The 12,072-nt window shown below is 35.6% G+C and overlaps 1 protein-coding gene across 1 annotated transcript in view; it reads left to right on the top strand.

The window, feature by feature from the left end:
* tspan2b (tetraspanin 2b) overlaps positions 1-12,072 on the top strand; it is a 29,723-nt gene that overhangs the window by 5,331 nt on the left and 12,320 nt on the right. Inside the window, exon 2 of the mRNA XM_039663997.2 lies at positions 8,543-8,642. Coding sequence (XP_039519931.2) covers positions 8,543-8,642 — 100 coding nt within the window. The remainder of the gene's footprint in view (positions 1-8,542; positions 8,643-12,072) is intronic.

Genomic DNA, 12,072 nt, shown 5'->3' with positions numbered 1-12,072 from the left:
AATTTATTTGTATAGTGCTTTAAATAATATATAAAACCTAAAATGTTCTGACACAGCTGCCATTTTTACTGTAAAATTCACTGTTTTTTTACAGTGTATTTAATATTTCTACTTCAGGTATTCATGTTTAATTTAATGTTGCTTTGTATATTTCTGTGAAATTTAAACAAATAATTACAAGGAAAAGCAAAGTAACAGAAAATTACACTAAAAACAATGAAATTTACAGTAACAAAATAAGTTGTGTTATATAAATGATCATATAAACACACTGTATTTAAGCATTCATAAACTGATTGGCAAGTGATTTTCTGTAGAACATTAACATCACAGATATTGTCAATATATCTTAATGTGTTTGTATATTGTATATCGAATCCCTATGAATGCCAAAAAACACAGTGTTAAATCATAAATTATATAACTGTTTTATTGCGGTGAATTTCAGTGCATTTTAATATTTCTACTTCAAAATTTCATGTTTGATTTGTGTTAATTGTCATTTCTTTGTAATTATTGGTGACATTTCCTAGCAATTGAAAAGCAATTGGAATATTGAAGTATTTTATTCCGAACATTCATTTATCTGAGTGTCTCCAAAGTTAGCCCAAAACACCCATATTTCAGTCTCCTGTAGTATTCAGTGTAACTTTCTCCACCACAGCACCTGCGATGTGCATCAGCGTGTTTTGAAAAAGGCTGTGTGAAACAAATTTTCGTATGTCAACTTCCAATCTCTGCTGCTTCTGTGAGGCTTTGGTGGCTTTCCTAGGCCATCCACATGGACAAAGCTGGGATTTGAGCTCCATCTCCATTCTGGATCCTTACTGAATAAGGGAGTAGTGTGAATAGAAATGTTTTTTAAATGTTATTCACACTAAGAAAAAAAAGGGACATATTATGCTTTTTTACAACTTTCTTTACTGTGTAATGTTGCTATTTGAGCTTGAAAAAGCTCTGCAAAGTTGCAAAGTCCCTCCAGCGAGAGTTATTCGCTATATCAGTAACACTGTTTCTGAACTCCTTGAAACGCCTCCATTGTAGTCTTCCATTTTCTTCAGGGAACGAACGCGAACCATTTAAATAATTTCTGCCCAAGACATATACAAAATAATGGGGCAGGGCCTGGTTGACTTAGTTGTGTGTTGAAACTTACACACAAGGTAAGGAGCGGGACATTTCTCAAACACACTCGAAGCGCTTGACCAATCACAACACACTGATCCAGCTGAGTTGACCAATCAGAGCACAATAAGCTTTTATGAGAGACGTGAACTAAATAGAGCGATACTAACAGACTGTGAAGAGAGGCGCTGCAGAATATGGGAAAATATGGGTGTTTTATTTATTTTTTTTACATTTGAGCATGAAAACCAATTCTAGTATAGCCAAAAAACAAAATCAAGACTTTATAAAATGTCATATTAGGTCTCCTTTATCGATTGTTCACTGAAATGTTCTATAGGGAACTAGAAATGTTTTTTTCTATGGCATCACTGAAAAAAAAAAAAACTTTTGGAACCTTTATTTTTAATAGAAGTAAAATGTGGTTAAACCGAAGTAAAGAATAGAAGTTTAAGAATATCAAGCCTGATTAAGAGGCTGACAGGAAAATAGGATAGAAAAGGGTTAGAGATGTTGTGTGTGTGTGTGAGAGAGAGAGAGAGAGCTAAAGAGAGACCGTTGGTACGATCATGACCTAGTTAGCCAGTGGACGCAGTGGTATTGTTAGTAAATTTATGCAAACGCACAACTTCTTGCTCAATAACTTCTTCTTTTTAGAGATACAACACAGTTATTTGATCAACATCCCTGTTTTATCAAACTGAAGTGCTGAAATCCCCATAGTTTTGTTTTGAGAAGATCTTGGATTAAAAATCTTGGATTAACAATCTCTGCTTCTCTTTAATATGTAGCTGGAATGTTCTTGACAAGAAATGAAAGGATGAATTCGAGGAAAATCTCTGCATGGAAGCTCTGCTTTGTTCAGTTTGACACAAAAACCTAAATAGCCTCAGAACTGTCTCTTTTTTTCCCAGCTAAAACCTCTCGCACACACCCTGGCAGCTCAGCCATGGAAAATGGGCACAGTTGGACTAGACAGAATGGGACAAAGAGAGGAAACTGTAGAGGATAATGATCTCTAGCCTGTTTGAGCCTCATTAATCTCGCAGATATCATCATTTATGTTGTTTAGCATAACAGCATTTAGCATGCATTGTCTGTTTGTTTACATCTGCTCAGCCTAAATTATCCAATGAAGATCCAGTGATTATCTTCTTCATTTAGGAAAGATCCGGATTCAATAAGATATATTGGTAATATATGTGACATGATTCATTCATTTGCTTGTTTTATGCAGTTTCCATAAATCCTAACAGAATTTGTCCTATCATGGATGGTCTATGGGCTCTATGCACGGCGGTATTTCCGGTGAAGGATTAAGGATGCTCGATAACTTCCGCCGATCGTAGAGTCCAATGCAATACCGAGAATTTATATTGAATTTTATACTCCATGGTTATAATAAAGAAACGTCAGTCACAAAAACAGATAAAACAGACACCCCTCGTTGTGTTTATGCTTCTTTTTAAAATTATATTAAATCAACATAACAATATATAAAATTACATCTAAACGTATGTATGTTTCGTTTCAAAGACTGGAGGACAGTAAATTTTGAAGACTCTGCCATAATCCCGTTTTCCTCTGTTCTCCTCCGCTTAAATCTCCACAACCGGAAATGGACGAGCATCCTTGTGTCAAATGCGGAACTTATGCGTGCATATTGCCCATTGGGAGCAAATCATATTCCTCATGATGTGTGTTGAATCAGAGAGCCTGATTAATTATTAATAACGCTGTCAGATTGGCACAGCGGACAGGAAGACATAAACGAGCGAGGTCAAAGTGGCAAACTGTCTCTGAAGACAAATGAAGTGAGACAGGACAACAAACTATGATGCCCATTTACTGTGACAGCAATAGAGTGTATTGAGTAAAAAGGAAACCAAATGTTTTAATTATTGCTGTACTACTTCCATGCCATTTTTGGTAACCAGTTAGATGCCTTATTACTAATTTTTGCAATAATGATAAAAAATCTGTGTTGAGAAACAACAAGTGTAATGTAACTATACAGCATATAGTCAAGCCTCTGCAGTTTTTATATGTGCGTGACTCGACTGGACCCAGGTGTGGTTTATATTTCTTAATCACCAGTTGTTATTGACCATATTGATCCGGACAAGACCAGCACATTAGGAGAGGAAGTGGCACATGAGTTATGATAATTGATGCTAACAGGACAGGAGTGGCTTTGTGGTAAACACCATTAGGCGTTTGAAAGACTTCATGTCTGTAGGGATGTTTGTGGCTGTGTGTGTGATGTGCACTTAGGGCGTCGCATCCGTCTTTATGAGTGTTTCTTTAAGTGCGGGTACTTTTATATACGCACTTCTGTTTCTTTGAAGACGGTCCCATTACAACTGTCTTGGTGTAATGGCTTGGCCCTTCATGTTTGTTTGTTTTTTAAATAGTTTACCTTTGTCAGAAACACAGACTTTCAAAAACCTTTCAGAAAACTGTAATTTGCAGATAATATGATATTAATGTAATAAAAGCTTGAGTGTTTTGAAGAGAGCACACTCCCATGCTTATGTAAAACATTTTACTTTAAAGTATCTTAAATCATTGTTTTAATAATCTTTTGTTGTGCTTTAAAAAAGTGTACTTATTTTGACTAGCACATGTAAAGTAATTGATTATAATTGGAAATGTAGTGTGTTGTTTGAAATTACATGAATAAGTTATATAATTAATATAGCAATATATTTTTAATATACTAAATTACAAACTCATCATTACAAATGTATGTATGTACATGGCCTACAGTAATTGTAATTTTATTTAAAAAATATGAATGTGGGCTACATGTATAATTATAATGTCATTAATGTTCTCCACTTCTCGCAGCTCTCTCTCTCTCTCTCTCTCTCTCTCTCTCTCTCTCTCTCTCTCTCTCTCTCTCGAAAATGTTTGTTCAACACACATACCTCTGTTAAAATCTACCACTATTACCGTTTTTTTCACACTTCGATTAACAAGTGGGAATATATCTTCACCGTCGCATCCCTAATTGTGATTGGTCTACTCTGTTCTGATTGGACAGATGGCTCAATTTGTTGGGATTGGTCAGAGACTATTTATAGAGACATACCACTTCCTCAATCCTTAATACAACTATATAAAACCCGTAACACCAAAGATGGCGGTTGTATGCACATGCCCCGCCCCTCCCACTGGAAAGCCAATCGTCTGCTTTTAACAGTCAAGCCGGGAAACACAAACGCATGCGCACAGTTGAGGTTTGCGACAGCAGAAAATATGTTACTGTTTGAAAAGGCGGCAGATTTGATATGTGTTAGTTGTGTAAATATCAGACATCCCAAGTCTCCTGGAAGTTCCGGGAGTCTCCCACAGATTGATAGCGGCTCGCTGATGCCCGCAAATTAGTTAAAATCTCCCGGAATCTAGAGCGAGCGAGCAGTAGCGCGCACACGACAGAGAGCGATATAACCCTTGCGCATGCGCAGTAAAAGTATAACCTGTGGGGAAAAGGGCGTTTTAAACCTTATTTTGGGGCAAAGTCATCAAACTTTTTCAGCGATTTTAATCATATTTTACTGCTGTTTCTATACATGCAGTTTTTATGCCCTGGTGACCAGTGAAAGTGCAGTTCTGACTCTCTGCCCATTCATTTAGATAGGAGCATGGTCTTGTTAGTTTGAAATAGCTGCCCGGAGGCGTTGCCAAGATGGCGGCTGAGTGGCATGACTTGCCTAAAAGGACTTTGGATTGGTCTACTCTGCTCTTAAATTCACAGGGTCAGAAATGCCCCTTGTTAATGAATCCGTGTGTGTGTGGGCGTGTGTGCGTGCCTCAGACTGGCAGACATAAATGGAAAGGAAAATGAGTGAAAAACTGGGCATTGAGAGAGATTTTGCTTCAGCTTGTGGTAATGTAAGGCCATAATTACACAAAGCAGCAACAGCAGGTGGTCTGGTACAGTGTAGTGTGTGTGGAGAGCGTCCCTTGATGTTCTCTGACCACACCCCTCAGAGTAGAGTGGGACAATAGAGCGCTCTCCCTTTCCACTAACACACCTCAATACTACAACCGTCATTACAGCCTCATTGGCCATTATAACTTTGCAGGAACCTCATTTCCCAAATGGGAAATTGTTCAGTTATATTTCTACGCACTTTAGTAGTTTATATTAAATATAAACAGATTTAATTGATTTAATTTTGTATAAGTAATAATTCACGACCATTAAAAAAAAAAAAGTTCTATAGAATGAATGTGTGTAGAATGGAATCTCTGGACGTGGTACATCCGCCATGTCATGATCTACCAGCGTCAGTTCAGTGCCACTCATAAATCCTCTCCCGTGGCCTCATGGGATAGTAAAGTGTCCATCGTATACACACTTCAGAATCTCGCCAGAAGAAGGAGGTCATCCAGATTCTTTTTTCCTACTCTTTTATGCATAGCGTGAATTCGGACATACTTGTTTGTCGCATAAAACGATGGAAACTCCTCTGAGCTGACTGGATTCTGTTTTCCACCAGGAGATCTAATCAGCTTTTCCTGGGTTTGGGTTGACCAATTCTTTCATTCTTCCCCGCCATCTTTCTGTTTTTCTTGTTTCGTAATGTCTCCGTTTGAAATGTTCCACCTTCTTTTCCAACATATAATTGGTGTTTTTGTGTTTGCTGCAAGTTCTTCATTAGAGAATATAGACACACAATCTCAAGATCTTTAGTTTATATTATGTTCATCTGGTCACTTGTAACATGAAACATAAAACAAAGGTCTGGTAGTTTAATCATGGCCTGTTTTTTCTTTGCTATAAATGAAAGCTCTGTTTGTTGCAGAAATTATGGAAATTACATAAAAATGTGCTCAGAAATTTGTCTGTTTAAAGACACCATAAAACTCCCAATAAACTAAAGCCAAATCTTGTTTCCATACATGTAAAATAACAGCTGAAAATAAAAAGTGACCCAACAAACAATTTTAAGAGTGGAAACTGCATGGCCTAAAGCTGAGAGACTCACTTGTGTAAAAAAAAAAAAAAAGACTTTGAATGAAAATGAAAAGACTATGATTCTTTTGTTTGTTATTTATAAGTCAATATTACTTGAAATTATTTTTTCTTATGTTATTCATATAACATTATTATTTACGATTCAAAAGTTTGGGGTCAGAAATATATATATATATTTTTTTTAAATGATCAAGACATGTATAATGTTACTATATATTTCTGTTTCAAATAAATGCTGGTATTTTGAGCTTTATTTTAATAAAAATATCCGGGGGGAAATGCATTACGTTTTCCTCAAAAATATGAAGCAAATCAAGTTCAGTATCAGTATCAAATCAAGATTTCCCATGATTTGTCACAGAATAAATTACATTATAAAATATAGTACAATTTAAAAGTTCTTTCAAATTGTAATAATAGTTAACAATATTAAAAATGTTAGACTTACAGTACCAAACTTTTAAACATTAGAGACTAGTGTATATAACTAATATATATGCTGTATAAATTAAATAGTAACTAATACATTTATAGAGGTTTAGACTTAAAAATATCTGCCAAAAGAACAAGACAAAAATAACGAGTAAGAAAATATTTTTTACAGAACATGTCCACATTGTCACAGTCACTAATAAGATGCAAATGTTTCCATACAGCTATAACCCTGTTGCAATATTTCTTATTTTGTATTCTACACATATAAAGCAATGTGTTTGTGTGCGTATGTGAAATATATATATATATATATATATATATATATATATCCACACACACACACATTTGTGTGTGTTATGAATAGATTTTAGGGAATATTATTGAAGTAGAGCACACGCACAGACACAGACACACATGCTCATTGTCTTGTAAAGCAAAGTGTGTAACAGACAGACAGTTGGTCTTTTGTCCCACAGATAAACCCTGATCTCTGGAGGGGGGAGGGGGTGTGTGGGGCGACCCAGGGTGGGGCAGGGATGTCAGCCGGATGATGTTACACTGCAGTGGGGTTACTGAGCGTTTGAGGGCTTGCGTCTCCCGAAGGGGGGTGTGCTGTATGACAGCTGGAGGACTCAGGACAGGGTGAGGAAAGTGCTGGCTGTCTTGCATCATCCTCATGGATTTCTTTGTAATCAGATATTAAGTATGATTTTCACAGCTTTATATAGCCTTTGCCCTTCAGACCTGAGACATCTCAGAGGTGTACAAAGCCCATTTTAACTTGTGTTACCCATTTATGAAGCCCGCCAGGAGACCAAGAGCTTAAAACTGGGAGGGTAATTTGTGAATTGAATCAAACAATGGTCTTTTGAATGCGCTTTGACTGATGAGTGTCTGCTTTCTTTATCAGCAGTAATAAGAGTTCATTTAAGAGTGATGGTGGCTGAATTCTGCGGTCTGCTTTTCCTTTCATGGTTTGGCCTTCAGTCGTCATTTCTCACTAGATTTAAGACCTGAAGGATCCTGCCAGAGTGGAAAAATATCTGTGCCACTTCTCCGTAACTAAGAGAAAACATCAGAAAGTCAGAGAGTATAGACTTTTAAAGGAGTAGTTCACTTTAAAAAAAAAAAACTTTTCCTGATAATTTACTCACCCCCATGTCATCCAAGATGTCCATGTCTTTCTTTCTTCAGTCGAAAAGAAATTAAGGTTTTTGATGAAAACATTCCAGGATTTTCTCCATATAATGGACTTCATTGGGCACCAAACGGTTCAAGGTCCAAATGAGAGTTTCATTGCAGCTTAAAAGGGCTTTAAACGACACCAGACGATGAATAGGGGTCTTATCTAGCGAAACCATCGGTCATTTCAAAAATAAATTAAAAAGTTTACGTTTTATAAGCTCAAATGCTCGCCTTGCTCTGTTTTGCGATGTGCGTTCGTGACTCTCCTGTTCAGAGTCGTTCATCTAAATGAACAAATCTTTCTTTGAGTCATTTGGTTCATTCAACGAACAAAATAAATTAAATGACTCGAAAAAATATTTGTTCATTTAAATGAACGAGTTTGAACAGGAGACATTGACCATTTGGACCTTGAACCGTTTGGTTCCCAGTAAAGTGCATTAAATGGAGAAAAATCCTGGAATGTTTTCATCAAAAACCTTAATTTCTTTCCGACTGAAGAAAGAAAGACATGGACATCTTGGATGACATGGGGGTGAGTAAATTATCAGCAAAAGTTTTTTTTTTTTTTTAAGTGAACTACTGATTTAAGTCCATAGAAAAAGCTTGGATAATGTTTTATTCATTTATTTATTTTCAAATTAATTCATTTAAGTCATTTAGCACATATCGACATAATATGTTGCTCGTTCATTTTGTCTGATAATGATTCTTCAAAAACTCCCTCTTTTTGTTGTGTTCAAGGAACAAAAAAGCAGCTTTGGGTTAGAAAAGATGTCTTTTAAAGATCTTTTGGTCTTGTTCTTGCAGCTGATGGGCTCGCTGGTTCTGGCTGTGGGACTCTGGCTAAGACTCGATCCAAATACCGTGTCACTTTTAGGAGAAGACGGGCCTGATACCTTCTTTATCGGTAAGCAGTCACTTGATAATATTTCATGACTACTTTTCCATGGACATACAAATATCCAGATGTCTCCTTTTTTGCATTGTTACAAAGGGCAGCGTCCAGTTCTCCAAACAAATGCCTGTGAAAATACTGTCCCTTGACTTAAATATACAGTGGAGCTGAGATCACACTGAAATTATGCAACTCAAAACTTACACTTAAAAAAATAAATATAAAAAAGAAATGGCTTTAGACCTTTGAAATATTATGACACAAAAAAGAATAAAAATGCAATATTTAAATATTAATGATAATAACTATAATTAATTCAAATAAATCATAATAATTATAATAAAATTGCTAAATATGTATTATATTATATTATATTATATTATATTATATTATATTATATTATATTATATTATATTATATTATATTATATTATATTATATAGAAAATAATTTTATTTAGTGAATTGAGAGTTTTGGAGCCCACTGTAGCTCGTAAAACAGAAATAAATGTGGGCAACATGTGGACAAGACTGACATGACACCTTCAACCATGAAATGACATGTGTCTTGAATATAAAGTAGGGTTTATGCATGTTTATGACAACTTTCATTAAGTGTCTTTCGCTCAATATTGACATTCTGAATGCAAATATGACATTGTTTAAGATGTCTTTGTTATGACATCTTGACATTAACCATAGTATCATAACCTGTCAGTGTCTTTGTCATGACAACTTGACATAAAATGAAGTTAAACTTTCGTGTGGTTTGTTTTGACTGGCTGTCATGAGGCCATTATAACTGTGTCATGAATATTTTTTGTGACCTCAACTACAGTGGTACTAGTTGAATTTGTCATTAAATGGCTTCACAGCCAATGTCAAAAGCAACCACCTGACAGTTTAATGTAATGTTAACCCATAAAGCAAGGTGGTTTCTTAAGTTTGATAATTAATCTGCTATCTCATGTTTATGACAGGTTGTGTTGTCTTAGTAATGTCAAGTTGTCATGACAAAGACACTGACAGGTTATGATGTATTGGTTTATGTCAAGGTGTCATAACAAAGACATCTCACATCTCAGTTGTCACAAACATGCATAAAACTTCCTTCATATCCATAACATATGTCATGTCATGATTATGAATGTGTCATGTTAGTCTTATGCACACCCCTTCAAGTAAAGTGTTACCTAAATGGGTGATAGACAGCGCTAGTGTTTATTGGAAGGGGATGGAAACATCCGAGGCCGCTCAGGGAGGTAAAGTTTCCACCGCCGTCTGCCCAGCCCTCGTGAGACACAGAGAGTTCTTGTACATTTCAATGGTTGGGTGTTTCTGAAAACGGGAAGTGACATTTCAAATTGTGCATACGTGGAGGAAACCACAAGACTTCAGGTTTTCTGTAGCAACTGTTCAAACCTAGATGGCAATGAGAAGAGAGAGCTTATGCAGCAATGCTATATCTAGATGCAGAGGAGGGCACTTTACTTCCATGATGTCAGAAAATATACTTATCCTCCAGCAGCCTCCTCCAGAGTGACATCACCCTCATTTGTGGCTTTTAGTACTTAAAGCTGTGAAGAGAGGCCAGCGTGAAAGAGCATGACCTAATGTCTCAGTCACAAAGTCACAAAAACTGTATATATATATATATATATATATATATATATATATATATATATATAAATAAATATAAATATTATGTTATATGAACCACATGAATTACTTAAGTTGATTTGACAAAGAAACAAGTTGTGATATATATATATATATATCACAACTTGTTTCTTTGTCAAATCAACTTAAGTAATTCATGTGGTTCATATAACATAATATTTAGATTTTCAGTTAATTAAACCAATCTCCTTCATTGTATTAACTCACATTTTTAATTCCAGTGCACTCGAAATGTTAAGGCAACCAGGTAACTTATTTTAAGTTAAACCAACAATCGTTTTAGCTCATCATCAGCTCAGATGAAGAGTTCCAACCCTCATAAAACCACATGATAACTTGAAGGCATCACACACACACTTATTACAATTTGTTTGTCACATTTAAATGCAAATATAACCCACATACAAATATGTGTATAGACTTAAATATTATAGACTTTATAGACTACATAATTCCAACTTTTACATTAAACTGTTGCAGTATATGCACACTGCTTTAATTATATTTTGTCATAATACTTCAATAATTTGGAATGGCCATAGATAAAGAAAGATGTTTTTACAGAAGGGGTTAACGGGACCATGCTAACCTGCCAAACCTTAATCGCTGGAATAAACCATCTGACATTGCTGACAGTGACCAGTTTAGGCTTCATAGTCCTCTCAGTCTACACAAACACACACACACACACACACACACACACACACACATTTTACATGACTTTTCGATTATAGAGTTAGCAATGACAAAGTATGGTCCTTTCCACGGCTGTGGCAACGGTGTAAATATTACCAGCATGTGACAAGATTGTTTTTAGTCATGAGGGAAGATGAAAGTTGTTTCCACTCTTTCTGTCACGCTTTATTTTAGGTTCAGCTCTAATTTGCTCTCCTTTTTTTTCATGAGATATTGTTGAGATGCTTTTGAGCTTTAGTACACTCTCAGCCCAAGGAAATTTCAAAGTTTTTATTTTTTTATACTTCTGTTTAGAGATGTTTGCAAAGGTCCGTTTCTCCTACCGAGGTTATAGTAGCTCCTAATCATTAAACCTAAGGATTATTTGTATTAAAGAAATTAATGAAACCTTAAATCATGCCACTTGTTGAGGAGTGCTGTGCTATGTTTTTATCACTCAGGGAACTGTTCAATATAAATATCACACTTTTCAAAATACCAACAAGGCTGTGATTACCTATAGCTTTGTATTTGTGGCCTACTTGCTTGTGAAATTGGCTAAATATCCAACAGTCTGCTCAATAAAATTAAGCTTGAAGTTATTTGACCCATAAACAACCAAAAACTCATGGTATACATGTACATATTCATAGTATAGTACATAGTACAGTATACAAACCAAAGTGTATGCTAATGTAAGTTAGTACAATCGATAACAATATTAGTGTTTTGCTGTATGTTGATTAAATAAATGAAGTCTTGGTGAGCATGAGACTTCACTAAAAACATCCAAAAGACATCCAAACATCCAACTTTTGAAACTGTTAATACCCTGACCAGAATGTTTAAGGAATATCATAAAGCATGACTTTGAAAGCACTAATAATTATCAACATCTGTAATTTTTTTATACTACATAATAAAAAGGGAGGCAATATTCCTCCCTCTCCCTTTCTCTCTCTCTCGCCCTCTCTCTCTCTCAAGAGAGTTTATATCTCATTTCCAGACTTCCCACCTGCCCAGGTCTCATGTGGCATAATTACAATGGCTCAGGAAGAACTCATCATAAACTAAAGAGCTTATGTCTCT

Source organism: Pimephales promelas, chromosome 20, assembly GCF_988280905.1.
Source record: "Pimephales promelas chromosome 20, fPimPro1.hap1.1, whole genome shotgun sequence".
NCBI lineage: Eukaryota > Metazoa > Chordata > Actinopteri > Cypriniformes > Leuciscidae > Pimephales > Pimephales promelas.
Note: the sequence above shows the minus strand (reverse complement) of the source record. Positions and strands in the feature narration are given on the sequence as shown.